Genomic DNA, 21,066 nt, shown 5'->3' with positions numbered 1-21,066 from the left:
CAATCAAATCTAGAGGAAGCAATTCCATGCCAGTTCTGAGCCTAATCCTTAAGAAGGCCCAACATCCTTGGGTGCAGTGGCTCACACCTATAATTCCAGCTGCTCAGGAGGCCAAAGCAGGAGGATCACTTGAGGCCAGGAGTTCAAGACCAGCCTGGGCAACATAGTGAGACCCCATCTCTACAAAAAATTTAAAAATTAGCCAGGTATAGTGGCACGTACTTGTAGTTCCAGCTAATCAGGAGGCTGAGATGGGAGGATCACTTGAGCCCAGAAGTTTGAGGTTGGAGTGAGCTATAATCATGGCACTGTACTCCAGCCTGAATGACAGGGCAAGACCTAATCTCAAAAAAAAAAAAAAAGAAAAAACAAGGCCTGAGAACTCTCACTTTTGTACCTTAGGGAGCCCTGAGCTGCTGCCATGTAAGAAGTCAGACTCAGCGGGAAAGACCACATGGAGAGGCCACGTAGAGAGGAAGAGGATCCAGGATATGTGGAAAGAGATGCAGTGGGGCCTGCTGTCACATCATTCCAGCTGAGCCCAACCATGCAGCCATCCCACCAAGGCATCAGACACATAAATGAAGCATGTGGGATGTTCCAGCACCAGCCACTATCTGATTGCAGCTACATGATAGACCCGAAGCCTGACCAATAGAAAAACCATCCAGATGAACCCCAAATCAACCCACAGAATCATAAGAAATAATAAACTGGATGTTATATTTGAGGGCAGTTTATTATTTAGTAATAGACAACTAAAAAATACAGCAAGAGAATTTAAAGTATTCTATGTAAGGTTATTTACTTTTTCCATCCTCTGCACAACCAATAATACATTCTTCCATCAGTCCTCTTCCCTAACTCTGAACCACTTCTGTAGAATATGATGTTGCTAACCAAGTTTTCACATTCCTGTAGAACTTATTTAAATCAGACTGGAGGTGGAACCAGGTCCACAGATGGAACAAGGGATCCTAATAGAAACCGATGTTTCAAAGAGCTAGGTATCTAAATGCATTACTATTGCTGCTGCTGCTACACTACTCCTCCGGCTGACAGTTGTTCTTCAGAGCTAGCTTGCCAACAGAAGGTCAAAATGCCTTGCCTAAACACAAGACTTACAAATTTGGGATCTTAAGTATGATGTCATGTCTTAAAATGATAAGCTGGCAAATAAAATAAATGGCATTTTGTAAAGATGTGCACCATTTTCATGTTTACGCTACTTAAGATGAAGGTTCTAATAAGTCATCGGCTATGTTCCTTTAAAGGGAAGTTTTATAACCGAGATGAATCACAACTGCAAAAGATCAAAGTTAAAAAACATCAATGATGCCATAGGGTACTTTTTAATCTTGTAATGAGTGATGATCATGTGCTTTTATGAAGTTAGTCCAACTGCCAACGCCAGATGTGTATATTAAGAAAAGAAGTTGTTTGTGATGTGACAGCACTGGTTCAGCTGCCAGAGACAGAAAACATAGAAGGATGAAACCTTTTGGATTTTTGAGTGAAAAGCAAGTCTTGGCAGATGTGCTGATAGGCAAGGCCTCAGAATGGGGTACTAGTGCCACAGCATCTGCTCTTGGACTTAGCTGCAAACAAATTAAATTTATCATCAATTCTGCACAGCTTTCCCTGAGCAGCATGAATATCTGCTCAGGCATAATTTATAATACTTATTAGTGTCATTTACTAATGAGCAAAAATTAGTAAAGCTATCTGCGGGGGGAAAAAAGTAATACACTAGAGAACAGAATCTATAGATGGTATCTGTTTCCTAGAGGCATACCATAAGCAAAACTCTACAGCAAACCTCCGACACTAAAGAAAATTGATGTAATAATAGCTAACACTTAATGAACACTTACTACATGACAGTCACTGTGCTACCCATTTTACATACATTACAACATTTAACATTCTTGCAGCAACTGATGAGGAAGGTATTATCATTCTCACATAAAAGATGAGAAAACCAAGGCAAAGAGAAGTTAGGTAACTTGCCTGCCTCCATACAGTTAATAAATGGTGGAGTTGGGATTTCGATCCAAGCAGTCTGACATAAAGACCCAACCAGTTAACCCAGAATTTGTCTTTGTTCAAACAGCTGAGCTACCAGAAGCAGGCTTTTCAATATATATTCAGATCTTTAGAGGAAGGAGTAAAATTCCATCAACAGGAACTGATAGTACAAAATCCTCAACTCCTTCAAGCCACTATAAGTGATAAACAGAAGTATACTACGTTTATGACTAATAACCACTAATTAAATAATTATAATTTGGGGGAGAGGAGGCTAAACAATTGCATATAAATTGTTCCACTCTCCCCGCCCCAACACTGCCTCAGGAAAGCCTTTTACTAAAGCCTTTCTCTGTTAAGGATCAATAAAATAAGCCACTTTGAATAAGCAAGGGTTGGCAAACTATACAACTTGGCCCACCAATTATTTTTATAAGTAAAATTTTAGTAGAATACAGATCAAGTATCCTTAATCTGAAAATCCGAAATGCTCCAAAATCTGAAAGTTTTGAGCACCAACATGATGCCACAAGTAGAAAATTCCACACATAAGTACATAACACAAACTTCGTTTCTTCCACAAAATTATTTAAATATTGTATAAAATTATCTTCAAGCTATGTGCATAAGGTGTATATGAAACATACATGAATTTCATGTTTAGATTTGGGTCTCATCCCCAAGGTATCTCATTATATACGCAAATATTCCAAAAATTAAAAAAAAAATTGAAATCCAAAACACTTCTGGTCCCAAGCATTTTGGATAAGGGATACTCAACCTGTATAGCCATGACCGTGAATGTATGTATTTGCCTATGCTGCTTTTGAGCTACAATGGCAGAGTTGAGTGGTTGTGACAGAGACCACCATACGGCCCACAGAGTCTAAAGGATTTGCTATCTGGCACTCTGTAGAAAACGTGTGCCAATCTGTGTTCTAGAGGATCTCCCATTGAACATTATATGTACCAACTAATCAAACTCCTATTATACTCACTGTTTAAGAAAATTGGAAATCTTGTGAATTTCCCACACCTGGGAGAGTCAAAATTAAAGAACCATATTGAGAAGAGTGCTATGCTACAAATATTCAATGCCCAGGATGGCCAAGAGCAGGGAGGAAAAAAATAATCCAGCACAGAGTCCAGGTTATAGGATTCAGCTGTCGCTCAAAGCAGACCCATGCTTCTCTCCAGACACTGACCTCATCAAGTCACCCCATGATGTCAGGAAAATGACCCCGCATTTTCACCGATATTTTCAGTTAATAAGAAATGTTACTCAGGCTTATCTAGGGCAGGTGGTCTACCACTTGCAGATCTGTATCTGCTTCCACCGCCCACCCTGGGCACTACCCAAAGCCTGAACTCAGGTCCCATGTATACCACCTGGCCCCTCTACTCCTAACTCTCACTGCTTTCAGAGCACTTCTCTGCCTTTACAAGGCACTTCTCTGCCTTTACAAATTAGTCTATTTACTAATTTGGACAAAAACCTCTCTGAAATAAGGTACTGCTATCCACACTTGAGACAGAAGTGACTTTTCCAAAGCTACCCTGCCTTCTCACTTATTGTCATATCGTTCAGAACAGGGAGCACCTATACTTCCCTCTTTCCTCTCCCAGCCATCAACTTTTGAGCATCAACTCTTGTGTGTATGTACACATACACATACACATACACATACACATACACATACACACACATACACACACACAAACACACACACACACACAAACACATGCAAATGGTTTTTCCAAGAACTGAGAAAAAGCGGCTGAGATCAGCAAGAAACATCTTTAAGAGATAAGTATTAGTGGTGCTACATTTTAAAAACCAACTATCCTGCTATATGCATTACTAAAATGGACATCCTGCCTTTTCAGGAATTCCGGGGCTAGTCTGACCAAAAGTTAGAAGACATCTTCCATCATAAGGCATCATCCCCAACTTATGGCTATCCAGAAAAGGCAGGCAAAGCCCCAAACCAGGCAAAGCTCTGTTCTATTCACCTGCACTCCATAACCACTAGCCCTTAGGACTAGAGACCTGGGGCTTACACACATGTGTACAGCAATCACCTAACAGGACATTCCCAAACTGAACAGACAGGGCCAGCACTGACTCAACATTATGAACCTGGAAGAATGCCATACACATGAAAGGAGAAGAAAACAAAAACCTCAAAGACTTGCTTTTGAGGCAGGAAACCTCCCTAGTTCAGGCAAGCAGTCAGCCTTTGTGAAAAGAGACAGCAGCAAAAGGGACGGGACCCACCATATGCTCCCACTGCTAGGAAGGTATGCTGCTTGGGTAGAGGCAAAATTTTATGAGACCTTTTCTCTCATTTTAGGGGAAGGAAAGATATGCCACTCTCATGGTCTAGGCAGGTTGATTGTTATAGAACAAGTACTTCTGCCAGCTGTGCCTCCACCACAAACCAAATTGAACTCCCTAAATGCAGTGGTTAGGATTCCAATGTATTCATTCAGCAAAGGCAGAGTTCTATATGATGTTTCCATTGGCACACAACTATTAATGGTTTATATATCAAATAATCTTTAATCTCTAAATATATTTAAATACCGCTATGCTGAGTTTGTTCAAAGCAGTTTTTTGGTGGGGGTGGGGGAAGCAAACCTCAGTCAATTTAGATTTAGAAGGAACATACATATTGGCCCAAATAGATTATGTGCACTACCTGAAACTGATTGCCAGTGAAACCTTCTGGATGTCCAGACAAACAAACCAAGATGGATCTAAAGGTGGTTTGACTCTATCTGTTAAAAGAAAACTACCTATAACAATTACTAGAGCATGACCAAACAACAGTGTTGTAACAATCAAGCAAGTTATCATTTGCAAATAAATTCTTTGTAATTAAGCAGTGTGCTCTTCATAAAGGGAATTGAGTGGGCGAGTTAAAAAGCTAAAATACATTCTTAGGCCATGGGAAACACATGCCAGTGCTTTTTGACTAAGCTCAAGATTTTTAAGTTTACTCTTTTCTTCTTCAGCTCTCATGGGTCTATTCTGCCCCATTATGTTCAGTACATGAGCAAAATTTCTTAGTAAATAGTTAACAGTGACTGAATAATTATTCACTCATTTCCCAAAGCTACGGAGGCCTTAGCGATTGTGTGGCAAAGGTTAAAACCGTAGTTTTATTTTCTACTAACTCTGAAGTTTGACTAACTGTCCCTCACTAAAAAAAATATATGCAGATAGCAAAGTCTACAAAGACACTATGGACATGAAAGTGACACTAACTCATTTGGAGTAAATTCCTCATAGGGTCTCTGGAAACTCTATTACCTTTTTCAATAAAAAGGGGAGTACTTACTTCTGGGTTCCCGAGGTCCATCCACTGTAACTTTAATTGCTCTGTGGTAGGTAGCTACTTGGGGAGGATTTGTGAAGACAGTTATAGTCAAGGTGAAACTCTTGCCTGCAGATATAAAAGGGGAAAATACACAGTGAATATTAAAAAACAGTATTGATGATTACACAGCAGCATAGTTTTCCAAATTGCATTTAAGCATCTCTAAGGAGGCAGTGAAATAAAGACAAGAGGCAGGACTCCTTCTTCTAAATTGGAAACCCTCCGATGACCACTTTAGGACATATCCAAATTTGCTTAGAGTCAAGATCATCGTCCTCATTGTAGTGCTACACAGGAAGACTCCAATTCCAAAAACCTCCTCAGTAGCAACAGTTGTAATAAAAACAAAACCCTGGTCCACTTGAGGAAGGTTCTTTTTCTTTCAGTTTTCTCCAACATCAGGAACACATCCAAGCACAGACAATTTTAGAAGTCTTTATTTAGGGTTAGGTCATGACCTCATGAGAGAACAATAGTAAATCATTGTTGATTATGTTATTTACTTCACATAACTTTAGCATTTCATTTGCTTAGCTGCACTACAATAAGAAGATAAAAGAGGAAAGTTCTTATGGGAATCATTTTAACAGGAGCCAGTGTCTCCTGTCCTGGCCTTAATGTGCCTGTGGTATGATGATTTCATCATTACTGGAACAAAGTTTTTCTCCTCCCTGTCCACCCTTCCCTAACATACATCCTTGCTGTTAAATCTTGAAATAACTCCCTGACAGTGACTTACTTTTTGCTAAATGAACATGACATCTATCAATATAAACTCAAATTTTGCTTTTAGCAGAAGGTGTGCTTCATTGAAATATTACATCTGATACTTCAAATTAATGAGCTAAAAGCGACAAATAAGAAGGGGAAAAGAGACAGGGAAAAGTTTGGTAGCATATTTGGATGTCTGTTTTCTCCAGAAGAAGATACCATTCTCTGTTGCACAGACTTACTAACAGTTGTAATCAGTTAGATTTGCAACGGTTAATCATGTCAGATAGTCAAAACTGCAAACTGTTACAAGACAGGAAGAGGTGGGCGTGAAACAGTGACTCAATAAAACATTCAGCAATCTCAGGCCAGAGTACTCATTTAGTCTGCTCCTGTAACAGACCTTTAAAAAGCTCATTTTGTTTTGCTTTGTTTTTTTGGCCAGAGATTCTTTTTCCCTTACTGAAAACTGAGAGTATTAAACCAAATCTTTGACAATATGTACCAATGCAAAGTTTAATGCAGTCTTTTCAAAGCTTCATATGGAACAGGTTATATACAAGGCTTAATGGAGAACAGGTCTTTGGCTGTCAAGTCTAGTGAATGGGTTTTCTTTTCAACCTAGACCATGTAAGTTCCTAAAATCTGTTTAAGACGCACATCATTTGTTACTGAGTATAAATAGTTTTAAGTCTCCTTGGCTATACTTTTCCATAGCCAAGGGGAAAAAAACAGGAAAGAAAAGACAGGAATGGGGTGGGTGCAGTTTGAATAGGGAAAGGTGAATAACAATTAGAAACGTATTAAGTGCCACTTCATACACATTATCTCAATGAATCCTCCCCAATTAGATGTCTCACCCCCATTGCACAAATAAGGAGGCTGAAGCCTCGAGAGACTTAGTAATTTACCCAAGTTCATACAACTAATAAGTGAAAAAATGAGGATCTGAACCTCATTTTTCAGACCCTAAAATTAATGCTCTTTTTTTTTTTAATATTCTGTCACTTGGCCACTTCCTTAAGTGGCTTGATCACTTGCCATTTAAAAAAATTAATAAGTAATTTATTTCTAGATGCATCCCAATCAGCTCTATGTGCCCAAGAAACAGTAAATATAAATGGACTAATGCAATATCTTAGGATGATGAAAGCATCTATTTTTAAAGTGTCATTGATATATCATATTTTATCCACTATATTGGCTATTATACAGATTTAAATAATTTATAATTGGTTAGCAAAGAGAGGCTTTATTAAAAACATTAAGACTAACCAGAAGAATAAACCAGCCAGGAGTCTAAACTAGTTACAGAAAACTAAAAGCCTACAGAATTAGAAACCAGAAACTTGAATAGGAAGCCACTGGGTCCAAGTTAGAACCTCAAAACAATGGAAAGATCGCAAAAAGTGAAAGAGCTGAATCTCTAGATTGAAAGTTAATTTACACTAAAACATTTTAAAGTGCCATTCTGGGGTCAGATTAGTGGTCTGTGGGCCCCGGATTGCCTTTCTAACAGTGGCTTCCATGGCTGTGTTTCAGAGTCAGTTTTCATCTATGGCACTCATCTTAATAAATCAAGGATATATAGAGATCTCAGTTATCCTTAATGTCTCTAAATAACCTGGTAGAAAGATTGTCAGCCGGGCATAGTGGCTCATGCCTGTAATCCCAACACTTTGGGAGGTGGAGGAGGGCAGATCACCTGAGGTCAGGAGTTCAAGACTAGCCTGGCCAACCTGGTGAAACCCTGTCTCCACTAAAAATATAAAAATTAGCTGGGCGTGGTGACGCACGCCTGTAATCCCAGCTACTCGAGAGGCTGAGGCACGAGAATCGCTTGAACTCAGGAGGTGGAGGTTATAGTGAGCCAAGATGGTGCCACTGCACTCCAGCCTGGATGGCAGAGTGAGACTCCATCTCAAAAAAGAAAAAAGAGATTGTCCATAAATTTATTTAAACCAGTTTTGGTAATAGTTCTACTTTAGACCTGTACAACTTACTTAGGATATTAAAAGTCATCTATGCTTCCCCTAAATTCAGGGCAACACCTCATGTAGAAACAAAAGCCAAAAATAAAATTCACCCTTCAAGTATAAAGCATTTAAATTTTCAGAGTAGAATGAGTTCTCTATAAAAAACTGCTTTTAAAAAGAGATGGGTTTGGGGGAGGAAACAAGTAGTTAAGTATAACTATGATCTGCCAAAATCAAACCCTAAGGATCAAGATGTAATTAACAACTACAGCAAAAGTGAATGAGGCTCCTTCTGCTTCTTATTGCCCCTTCAGAAGAAATATGTATGCAATGTTGAAGAAACTTTCAGAAATTACCAACCAATTTAGTAATTGGTTCTTCATCCTATAATAATAATGCACTTCTTAAGTCAAATGTTTATGTGGGCATTCATGATTTCCTTAAATTAATTTTTTTTCAAAAATCCCCTTTATATCAGTTTCCATAAGTGATAAAATACAGGCTCTTATTTTAAAATGCAGGCTCTCAAATATGGAGCTAGCAGTCAGTAGATAACTAATTGTGTCATCCATGGCTTCATCAGGAAAAAGAAAGCATATCAAAAAAAAAAAAAATGTAAGGACCAAAATCATTTTAAACACTTCTCTTTAAAATATTAAGGATAAAAAAAAGGAAAAACAATGAAAAACCTTAAGCCACTCCTAACTTAATGCAAGTTCCACTGATGCTCTACTTTTATTCTGGCACTTTCAAAAGTTGTGGTCATAAGATGACCCATAAAGTCAAAGTCAGTAGTGACATGACTCCTTTATAATATAAGATTGTTTTTCAGTTTCTGAGAGTTTATGTTTCTACCAGTGGAAAGAAAAAAAAAAGTGTAATATTTGAGGAACTTGGTGTTTTTTTTTATAACACTACTGAAAATAGAAATATTTAAAGCCAAGAAAGAAAATACAATGGTAGCAGCATGTTGATCCAGACTTAATAGCTTAAGAGAAATGTAGAAGTGTGAAAATCAAAGAGGAAGCTGGAAGAGTCTGTTATAAAGCAGGTCAGGTACAAAGGGTACAAAAGCAGGTTAAAGGGTTTCCTGCCACTGAAAAACTGACCCATTTTTTTTTTCAGAGTGTGATCTGTTATCAGTGTTCTCTGTCCTTTTTTCCTCTTCATCTCAGCTTGATATTACTGTTTCCTTTCATACAATGTTAATGCAGTGATATAAAAATATATTATTAGTGATAAATCAATTTTTCTTTCTCTCTCCACCCACTCCCCCTACCCCCCATCTAAGTCTTGAAGACAAGTCTGGACCAATTTCTCCATCCTGCCTCTGGCAGCAGACTGTAGCATTTCAGATCCTCCACCAAGTCCCGGCTGCTTCAAAGGAAAAATCCTACTTTCTTCAGTTAAGATCATAAGAAATATAGGGGGAGGGGGTCAGCTCTGTTTGGACATAATTACACTTCATCAAAAGAAGCTTTCTTCATCTTCCATGCGTGAAAAGTCTGCAAGCAGTTAAGTCTGTCTTTTTTTTTTAAATATAAAAATTGCTATTTGGGAAACCAGCCAAAACTCAGAAAGCCAATATAGTAAAACAGTGCACACCCTTTGTTTCTCTTTGAAGTTTCTTAAATAAATATGTTGAGGGTTTACAAAGTACACTATCACTTTGCCATAGTTTCTGCTTAAATTGATCAGAAAAAAGTTATGCAGCATCTATATAATACAAAAGTAAGATAAATGAAAACACTAGCTTGAATCTGTAATGTAAAATTAAGCATGGCACCCAATCCTTTCAAAACTAAAATTCATTACTCTAGTTAAAAAAAAAAGTATTATTACATAAGAAGAAAGATGCAATTCAGAGCATACAGGTAAATCATCATGTTCACATTTTTCTTGATTCTTACTAAAAAAAAAGGAAAAACTTTAATTGCATAGTGGACCTGCATAAGTAAATGAGAAAAAGGAAGAATGAATACACACACACACATACTCCAAACCTAATCAGTCAATAGTGATATAGGATGTGTCTTTTTTTCCTCTTTTTACGAAAGTTAACTAAACCTGATGCAGAGATAACCCCCTTAGTTTTGATTCTACCAGAGGCTGTGAGCCTCATTTTATTTCAAACAACCTGTCAGTGACAGTATCTCATTAGCATGAATCTTTTTTTTTTTTAAGTTAAAAAGTACAACTTCTTGGCCCTGTTCCTAGAAAGTAAACTAACACTACTCATCGGAAACAGCCTTGCTTGAATTTCCCTTATCAAGTTTTTACAATGGTAATAATTTGACATCTGATCCAAACTAAAGAGCAATTATTAGACATGGTTTAAAAAGTGGTGCTTCTCATTTCCTATTCAAACTGGGTTGCAATGATTCCATAAGGCTTTATTTAACCTCAGTTCTAAAGTGGTCTATTTTCTTTCTTCTTATCAAAATACTTAAAATGGAAATATTAGATTCAATTAAGTAAATAAATAAGCATAATGCTTCTAATAGGTGAGTAACTAGTAAAAGTCTTTCTGTAGAATAAGTAAATAAAAGCCAAAATATTGGTCTCCTTAAAGACTTTTTAAAAAAACATTAACCTCATTTATCAAACAGTTACAAAAACCCTAAAAGGGATAATTTTCTATTTAAGGATCTCTAATTTTTGAATATGGATTCAGATGGTGGGAATCCTTACATAGTATGGAACTATTAATATTAGAGTACTAATCATTCATCTGTCTAGGCAACCTTACATAGTCACTCTAACATAAGTAATACATTATTCGCTTATTCAAATGAAAAGCCTTATGTTAAAAAAACCATGATTTTTAATAAATTCTTATTATGAGAGTAAATGAAATCATATAGAGGTAACCTGTGATAAGTGAAGAGCATTATGCCAGCTGTCCTTGCTACAACTTAGACCAAAATTGATATTATCAGGAAATTGATCCAACATATCCATTTTTCTTTCCCCTTTACCACTCAATTTACTCAGTTAATTGACTCCTCATAATTCAGAAGTTGATCCTCCAACTGTTCTTTTCTCTACCTTATATGCTTACACCCAGTGAAATTAGGAGCTAGTTTTTCTGAAAACATTGCTTGAATTTTCAATATCATAAAATAAATGAAAAAGGCCTGAGTACTCAGAAGAACACTCAACTTCATCTGGATGTATTTAAAGCAAATCTTCAGTAATTCTATTCAGAAAAAGAAGGTGCTGATTTGTATACAGACTAGTCTACATTTCATCAAAGGAGCCTAATGTGCTTATTCCATTATCAGTATCAAAAGTCAGAGACCTACCTCGTCCACTCCGGCCCACAAATCTCAGATCGTTGAACCTTGCTACTTGGTTTTTCATAACAGCAGAGGCATTCCGGAGCTCAGCAGAATAATTTTCATCGTTACCCGCCATGACAGTAACCACAGTCCCATCTGGTACCTCTCCGAGGGCTACCACCTACATAAAACAGGAAACACAGCAGCAATAATGGCACATCAGAAAGGCTTACAAACAGAATATATTCTTATTGCAAATGATGTGTCTTATCAGGACTTAGTGTTCTAGTCCAGTCCAGTAATGGCCGACAGGAATGAAGCATCTGTGTATGGGTTGTGATGCCACTTCAAACAGACCAATGTTTCAGGGTCCACCCATTTCAAAGGCAGGCAAAAACTTCCTTCATTTGTTGTTGGATTCTTCACAGAAAATATGTACATTTTTATTAAATCCCCATGTTAAGCTGTCCATAGGAATTATGCCACAGAAGGAAGGGGGATGCCCCATCTGCAGATTGCATCATACAGATTAAGGCACCACCTGTCTGCAGGCTTCCTCTCAGGGAAAGCCCTGAGGTGTGGTCTTATCCCATCACAGGCTAAAAAATATCAAGTCTGGTCAACTCTATGGGAGAAGATTTTTAAGTGAAACCCTGGGGCTCCTGACTACATAGAGCCTAGATATCGTGTGGTCTGTTTTATCTCCTTACTTTGGGCTAGCACTTCAGCTTTTTTTTATATATATAAACAGTATATTTACTGAAAACCCACGCTGAGGTGGGACCCAGTGTGATATCCGAAGTCATCAAGAAGCTGAAGGTGAAAATAATTGATGATAAATAAGAAAAAAACAATATATACCCTTAGCCTCAGTTCTATTATGTCTTGTGTCCCATCTGCCATCCTGGAATGACATACTTGACTGCTTAATCTTCAACAGTTAATCTGAAGCAAATTAACTCAATCAAGAAAACATCTAGATTAATCCATCTTTGGAACTAAGAAACATTTTCTCTGCTCCAAGACTAGAGATAACACTTTAACCTGAGTCAGCTAACTTGCAAATGTGTGCCTCTGATTAACACAGAGCCCGGTAAGGAGATGCTGGTGCAGATCCTTCACTGTCATATATGAAACACTTCTCCTAATCCACTGCCAAGATCCTGCCCCTTGGTAACAATCCTTTCTCTCAACGAACTTCCAGGACTCTATATTCAGATTATTTCCATGTCTTCCTCATTCAGCTTCCAGATGCCCTCATGGTAACTCAGCAATGACCCCAGCTAAAGTAGCCCACAACTGTCTGACAATAACACCCCTGTGTGCATGCCTGTCTGGTAAACCTCCCACTTATCTTTTTCTCCTTCTAGTGCTACTCCCTCCTTTGTCAAAATTTCCATAAGACAAACCTAAGCATTTAATTCTATGTTCCCAATACAATTGGCATATTACAGTAGATTTCTTACAGTGTGATAATATACACTATACCTATATTTCAGGGCTGAATTTCCCCCATCCATGAACCCTACTGCAACACCCCTTCACTATGTCCTCTCCTCCAGCCAGGAAAAAAATCAAACAAAAAACTTGTCAATATTTTTGTCACCCTTACTTTTCTCTTAGGCTGTTTCTCAGTTCCATTCCTTCCATTTAGTACTGTGTTATTCAGTTCAAAATCAATAAAGCCTTCCTTAAATTACAGGCCCCACTTTCCCCAGCCTCCCACTGTACTCAAGTGATCCTCATTTCAACGTACATATATTAATATTAATGGTCTATGACTATTTTAAATATGCCAGGCCAAAGCTGAGGGACTCACTCCTAGGAGTCCAGATTATATGAGTTAGGAAACTACATAAGAGAAGGGCCTTCATCTCATCTGTCTTGTTCACCACTTATCAACCCTGCTCCCAAAAGTGTCCAGCACATGGTGTGTTTGATTAATTTTTTTTTTTTTTTGACATGGAGTCTTACTCTATCACCCAGGCTAGAGTGCAGTGGCACAGTCTCGGCTCACTGCAACCTCCAACTCCCAGGTTCAAGTGATTTTCCTGCCTCAGCCTCCCGAGTAGCTGGGATTACAGGTGTGCACCACCACACCCAGCTAATTTTTGTATTTTTAGTAGAGAAGGGGTTTCACCATGTTGGCCAGGCTGGTCTTGAACCCCTGACCTCAGGTGATCCGCCCGCCTCAGCCTCCCAAAGTGCTGGGATTACAGGCGTGAGCCACCGAGCCCAGCCAGGTAAACATTTTTGAAATAAATGAAAGAGCTCCATAAAAAGCCCCACTTTGCAGAGACAGAAGTCTGTGGGACTACCAGCTAAAACTCTGAGAGAGCCAGTTAATGATGAGTCAGCACCCCTTGCTAACAGCAACGTGCCCTTGCTCCCAGCTCGTTTTCTGACATTGTTTTCATCCCAGGGGAGAGGGAACCATGCTGCCTCCCCTTTCCCTGGAGTATATAGTTATTCTCAATATGAGAAGTCTCCTGGGTCAAAAGTAAAATCCCTTGAAAATAAGATTTCCTCCCTGTATACTTCATCTCATACCTCAAGCGGCTACTGAATACAGGTAATGCTGTACTCCTGATGGAGGCAATGTGCTTTTCAATTTTTCAAATTCACCATGCCAAAAATGTGAACATTTGAAAATATTGCAATAATTGACTACATTTGCCAGGATTCATCTGAATGTTTGACATTTTGTACACTCAGCATATTGTATTTTAACACCTGCTGTGTGGCTTTCTATGTCAAAGTAAATATGGACCCAGTAAGCATATTAATAAAGGCAGGAGAAAAGTTGTACTGTTTAGAAGAGAATGAATATACCAAAATCAAGAGGCTCCACTTTTTCCCCAGTTCTGCTACATATCTGCTATGACCTCACACAAAGTAACTTCATCTCCAGCAACCACAGTTTTCCAATATGAATTGGAAAGTCTGCAAAATGTAGAAGATACTATATAAGTATAGAGCGTAATTATAATGATGTGCTTTTTGTAAGATGAGGAGGGTAACACAGTGTTCTGTTCCAAATCTGCTGTCTGTTAAACATAGGCTTTTACTTATAAGCATTCTTAAAGGGTTCAACTGAATACGTACTTCCTCACTTCATGTTCTGAGATGTTCTTTGATGTTGTTGAGAGATACAGGATGACTGCTGGTGGATTTCACTCAAGTCTGGCTACATTTCCGAAAAAACAAAAAAGCAATCTGCCCCAATATAAAGGTTTTCAAGAGCTCTGGGACATTATTATTTTACTGCATATTTTTAACATAATGGATTTTTTTTTTAGTTAGAAGAAATGGAAAATTGATTCAACATGGGAAAATATGAAAGAAAAGATCCCTAAGAGTGAAATACATAAATCCATTTTACTGTGTTTAAGCAGCATAATGATGACCATATTCAATACTGGTGTGTTTTACATATCACATTTTACAAAACAAATAAATAATCACAAGTTGTGTGAGCCTTCTATGAGGCTGAGAGCAAGGCCTGAAAAAAAATACTAATGCAATGTAGCGACAATCTTTCCTGTTAAAGCTGAACTCTAGTTTAATGGCTAAATATATTGGGTTTTTTTCTGCTATTCACTCTACCAAATCAGATTGCCTGATGTTTTACTGAGGGGGAAAAAAGGCTGGGAGTTGGGGGAAGTACTATATTTGACTTTATATCAATCAGAAGTATAATTATATGTTTGAGAGGTTTTTTCTTTAAGGAGATCTCTGAAGCTAAAAAGTTCCCCTTGGAGATTCGCAACTGTGTTTATCTAAAAGAAAACCAAAAGAATCAAGAAATTTTTACACATTTCATCTGTACCAAAACCAAGCAATGGAAAAACATTTGAAGGGGTAAAGCGCAGTCAAAACTCATTCTTTAGTTAGGAATAAGCACAAATTAAAATTTGCTTCCATCCTACCCAATACAAAAGTACTGCTCTGCAAAGAATAATTTGTGATGATCTTAACAATTACATTTCTAGGTGTTTTTAAAATATAAAATCTACAAATTCAAGAAACTTTATGAGAAAAGGAGAAGTAATTTTCTGTCCTGACATTTCAGAATAGAGAAAGACGTTCCTTTATTTAGCGCACCTCACCATAACTAGCATTTAAATCACATGATATGTGGCTTGCACAAATAAAGTAGAAGGATATTTAACTGTAGTAATGCTATTGAAATTTTGTATGAGACTCTTTACGACTAAATCTGTGAATCACTAAAAGAAGAGGAATGGAGAATTAACTCAAACTCTTAAAACAGTTTCTCATCTTTTTATATGGAAATTAAAATTGCCTGCGACATTTCCATGGACAGAAGTCTAGTCTTAACTAATCAATTACTCTTATAGGCCAACATAATTCGGGACATTGTACTTGCGGTATAATTGAAATATGATTATTTTTCAAGATAAAATCTGATCAAATATTTCTTTGCAATAAAAAGAGAAGTGAGCCTAATTGCAAAAAGCAAAAATGTTATTCCTATCACAATTATTTAAAGATAACTTCAAATACAGTATATCAAAACACTGCAACAAATACTACAGTTAATATTTTGAATTTATCCTAGAACTTAGGAAAAGCCTATTAAATTCTAGAGAAAAAACACAATATATCATTTCATAATTTTAAAAATCTATATGTCAAAGATAAATTTTGATAAAAATTATTTCAATTTAAAGCAGCAATTTGTGGGCCATGTATCATGGTGGTTTAGATCATCTAACAATAGATATTCTGGAATTTTGAAAGGATACAAACAATAATGCCAAAGAGGAAAAAATAATGAAAGATATCTACCATACCTATTTTCAAATATTTAATAGAAGTTTTCTAAAAAATTTTATAAGTATTTATTTTCCACCTGAAATTCTTTGTTCCAACTTCCTTACTTGGAAGTTTTATATATTCAGTCCCAAAATATTTAACTTTAAAAAAGTTTTCTTGAATTCAAAGGCATAACACAAAAATGTGTCTGTCTTCACACAACTTGAAATCTATTGTGATTTACGTAATTTTGCATAATAATTTATATTAAGGTTAATAAGGATTTAACAGGCTTAACAGCCTATTTTCCCTTGTTTAGATACAATGAGATTCAAAAAATATAAATATAAAATCTGATCTTTAACTACATAAGAAAAATACTACTCACTGGTATCAAGTATTTACTAGTTGCATATTTGTTTTCGAAGAGAAAAAAATGGTTAGTGATGCCAAAAATTTATTTTCAAACAGAAATTGCTCTGTCATTTTGAAACCCCTCCTTTTGACAAGCACTGAAAGGTATTATTAAATACACAGAATTAACTATGAGTGCTAGATTATATATCTAAAAATGTGTTTTCTTTCTTTAACACTGCCAGAAAAACATACGATACTGATAAATATATATAGTCTGGTGTTCTCTAACTTAAAACAGCAGAATAGGCTTGAACTACTTTTAGTTTTAAAATATACATCTGGACTTAAAATTTCTGCGTAGTGTTTCAGCTTGAAGCTATTTAAGGCAACTAAGTTATGAACCCTGAACACCAGGCTTCACAGTGGAAATGCTGACAGACCCCTAACTAAAAGGGTGCTACTGGATGCAAGGTTGACATGCTCTCTCCACCATTACCTGACCATCAGCTAATGAGCTGAATTTGCAAATTACTTCTTTGCCACTAGAATTATCTAGGATAGAAAGGGTCTGGGATCCTCTAATAGTATGCCTTAACTATTTTAAGGTTTCAGTGAGATACACCTGAAAATGTTAAAAATATTTATTTCCGTTTCCTTGACACCTGGGGGGACCGAACATTTCAAAACTGCAGAACTTTGTTAAAAATACAATGTTAATAAACAACTTTATATGAAGTATACTAGTTGTTTTTGCATTTTTACATGTAAAAATAAATAAATGTTATATCATCTCGAAACAAGAGTAGATGAACAACGCTAATACATTCTTAATGAAATAGATTGCCAATATCGTGTTTAAACACGAGTTTAAACTGACATTTCAAAACAGTCTATTGAATTCATTTCTGATTCTCTGCGGTGTCAAGCTCAGTGTGACAGATACAAAATATGGGCTCAGTAAATATTGTATTGATTTGAATACCAGACTTCACAACAAATAAGTTGTGTGTGTGCGTACATGTGTGTGTTTAAATCCATTTACCTATCTGCTATTGACCTGACAACCACTATAATCTATTTTTTACATAGCTATAAATATCATGGCCAAATTGCTGTCACCACTTTTAAAACGGAGACTTCTTCATATTATTTCTTCATTGCAGATGTATTTGATTATATTGTAAGAGTATAGAAAGTCTAGTGCTCTCAGGCTTTTATTCCAAAAGTAGGGTAAAGAGAGGTTGTCACAATCTGGATGTTCCAAACATCCATACATTTTTTTTCAACAGAGTATTTTCTATACTGAGTAGATCTTAGCTATCACCCACTTTCTGAATTCTGTTTAACACAGGTATGTTGATAGAAAGACACTGACAGTCAGGTTTTAGGTTAACTCAATTCATTATTCAATTGATATTAATTAAAACAGTCAATTTAATATGGTCTTGTTACCTACGGTCTGTTTACTGCTTAAGATAACAAAAATGTACTCTGTGTAATTAACAAGTTGATTTATAACAAAGTACAAAATTTATTTTCAAACTAATTTTTAAAGGGTGGTAGTGAAAAATCTTAGATGACAGCCAAAATATCTGAGACTAGCTCAAACTAAAGTGCAAAACACAACCTTTCCATCCAAAATGCTCATGTTCAAATCAATTCAGTAGCATAAATGCAAGAGAACAGTTCAAGATAGACCTTAAATATGTTTAGCAGAATGGTATATGGAACATCAAGCATCTAAATGTCTTTAAAAATGTAAGCATCTGTTCTTATATTTTCACATATTCTGATTTGTGGCATTGTGCAGACAAGATATCTACTTATTTGTATTTTCTGCTGTTTTCATCCAGGTTTGGGGTTTTTGGGGGCTTTTGGTTTGGGGGATTGGAGGGCATTGGTGGAAACAAATTTCCATTCTCATATAAGACTAATGTAAAAATTCTGGGCCCTTGGACAATGGACATTGTAAAAGATATATATTGTATGGAAATTTAAATTTATACAATTCACATATATTCTGAGCTTTTCCTATTTCAAGGAAGCAAACATTAACCTACAAAATGGGTGGTTTATAAAAGGAGAAATGTGACGGTTAAAAAAAAAAAATTTCTTGAGCCAACTGCAAAATGAAACTTGCCCCAGAATGCAACATCCCCTTTCCATAACAATTCATTCTGATTTCTGTTCTGATATAAGACCTAGAGAGATAACCAGCTCTAATTGACCTGGACTCCTCTTTCTTTCCATCCCACCCACACACGGAATCTGAATTGGTGCGTGGGGTTGGGGTGATCAACAACTGGGAACTGTCAGTGGCCCGTGGGAGTTTGGCCCCAGGGTCCCCAGTGGAGAAACTGGCATGATTCCTCCCCCAACTTTTTTTTTTTAACCTCCCCCAAGGCCTTGCTTGCCCTGCTCTCCACAGACCTCAGAACCCAGGGGACCCAGGCCCACCTACTCAAGTTCAGAGGTTAGCAAGGGCCCAAAGCACCTTTATGAGAGTGCTCATCTCCACGTCTGGCTTACCACCCCTGCATCCCTGGCGTCTTGCGAGTGTGGACAGTCCTGCGAGTGTGGGCAGCCCAGGAACCCGTTTCCCCATCAACCCAGTGTGCGCTGGGCCCTGGGGGCTCCGCGTCTCCCCCCTAGAGAGGGCTACCCCGGGAAATCCGGATCGGGTTATGGAGAGCCATCGGGCTACTGTGAGAGGCTCCAGATCCTAAACCCTCAACCTGTGGAGCACCTGCCTGCGACTCCCGCGGCTGCCACCCGCCCTCAAACTAACGGGCCGGGCAGGCACAAGAGTCCTCGGGGCGCGCAGAGGCCGCTCTCAAGCCTTCGAGCTCACTCCGTGCTCAGGCCACCGGCAGGAGCCTCTCACCACCTTTCAGAAGCAGGCGGGATCTTTTTTAGATTTAAGTCCTTTAAAAATAATAATAAAGCAAAAATACAAAATTTCACCTCCGTTTTCAAGTTGGGCGAACTAAAGTTGTTCCACAGGTTTCCCTCATCCCTCCCTGGCGGGGCGAGGCGCAGAGCTCGGTCCCGGCTGGAAGAAGCGGCCCGAGCTCCCGCCCCCTCCCCTGGCCCGCGCCTCCCAGCACTCGAGGGTTCAGCGCCCAGGCCCCCTGAACGCCCCCGCTTCGGGGCTCGCGGACGCCCCAGCGGCCCCGCCTTCCTCTCGGTAACGGGATCTGGCGCGGGTCAGCGAACAGAGCAAACGCCCCCGTCCTGACACCCCCTCCTCTGGAGACCCTGGGTTTGTCCAGGACCCTCCCGGGCACGGGTAGCGCAGCCCGCGCGCCTCGGTCAGCACCCCACGCCCAGCCCCAGGCACTAATGCCCGGCACCGGCACCCAACGAATCCCGGCACGGGAGCCCGGGAGGGACCAGGACCGCCGAACTCTGCGGGTCAGGAAAGGGGACGCCGAGACCTGAGAAAGGGCGTTTGGCTGTGAGGGAGGCGGGTGGGAGCGCGCGGAGCCCCAAAGAGAGGCGGCGCGGGCAGCCTGCAATGCGGCCAGGCCGGGATGTCCCGGGAGTAGGACGCGGGAGCCCCAGGGGACAATGTCGGGGATCCTCGCCCCCGGGAAAGGGGCGGGGTGGAGCAAGTCCGCTCGCAGTGCAAGAGTGGGCACTTTGGGGATCTTGGGAGAAACGGAGACGGCGTGAAGGAGTGAGTGAGAACCGAGGCCGGGCAGGAGGCATGAGGAGTGATGAACGGATCACGGGGACTAGGGCTGAAGTCGGGGTGGCAGCAGGCACAGGTGGGAGAGGGAGGGATTTGCGCGGAGGGACTGAGACCCGAGCCCGCCAGGGCATCCGGAGGGAGAGGCCCGGCCGGGGGTTCCTGGGGTTAGAGCCGCCAAGGCAGGAGGTCTTGGAAGACGTCCGGGGCCCAGCCCCGTGGGCAGGAAGACACCGGCGGGCAGGTTCCGCGGCTCCCGGCCGGGGGCGGGGGGCGGTGTAGCCTCTTACCTTGAAGGCCACGGGCAGGGTCTTGTTGCAGCGCCAGTGCGAGGGCAGCACCGAGCACAGGAAGTTGGGGCTGTCCGTGCGGACGAGTTCGGCCGGGTGGTCGGCGATGATCTCCACCATGGTGCGGTTGTCGTGGGGCGGCCGCAACCGGGGCACTGCAGCTGCCGCCGCCGCCGCCGCCGCCGCCGCCGCCGCCTCCTGCTGCTGTTGCTGCTGCTGCTGCTGCTGTTGCTGCTGCTGCTGCTGTTGCTGCTGCTGTTGTGCAGCCACCACCGGGCTCACGTCGCTCATTTTGCCGGGCTGCAGGCTGCTGGAGGGGGGGCTGAAGCGCCGGCTGGTGCTCGGATCTACGGGAATACGCATCACAACAGCCACAAGTTAGCGAAGTGGCCGGGGGAGGGGGAGGAGGGTGGAAATGAGGGGCAAGGAGGAAATTGGGGGGGTGAAGGCGAGACGGGGGGAAAGAGGATGGAGGTGATGGGGCTGAGGAGGTGAGAAATCAAGTTTGATGAGGCCGACTGCCGGGCGGAGTCTGACGGGCCAACAGAGTCTGGCGATGCGGCGCAGTCG

At 39.8% G+C, this 21,066-nt stretch overlaps 1 protein-coding gene across 6 annotated transcripts in view; it reads right to left on the bottom strand.

Annotated features, from left to right (window-relative positions):
• RUNX2 (RUNX family transcription factor 2) overlaps window positions 1-21,066 on the bottom strand; it is a 225,183-nt gene that overhangs the window by 108,396 nt on the left and 95,721 nt on the right. For 3 of the 6 annotated variants that reach the window (XM_030797565.1, XM_030797566.1, XM_030797564.1), the window contains 3 exons: window positions 20,497-20,843; window positions 11,404-11,560; window positions 5,373-5,477 (listed from right to left, as the gene is read on the bottom strand). In XM_030797565.1, the coding sequence (XP_030653425.1) occupies window positions 5,373-5,477; window positions 11,404-11,560; window positions 20,497-20,843 (609 nt within the window). Of the gene's footprint in view, window positions 1-5,372; window positions 5,478-11,403; window positions 11,561-20,496; window positions 21,046-21,066 lie in introns of those variants that run through there. The other 3 variants (XM_030797567.1, XM_030797569.1, XM_030797568.1) reach the window with 2 other exon arrangements.

This window comes from Nomascus leucogenys, chromosome 17 (assembly GCF_006542625.1).
Source record: "Nomascus leucogenys isolate Asia chromosome 17, Asia_NLE_v1, whole genome shotgun sequence".
NCBI classification, from domain to species: domain Eukaryota; kingdom Metazoa; phylum Chordata; class Mammalia; order Primates; family Hylobatidae; genus Nomascus; species Nomascus leucogenys.
The sequence above is the reverse complement of the archived record's forward strand: the minus strand, read 5'-3'. Positions and strand labels throughout refer to the sequence as shown.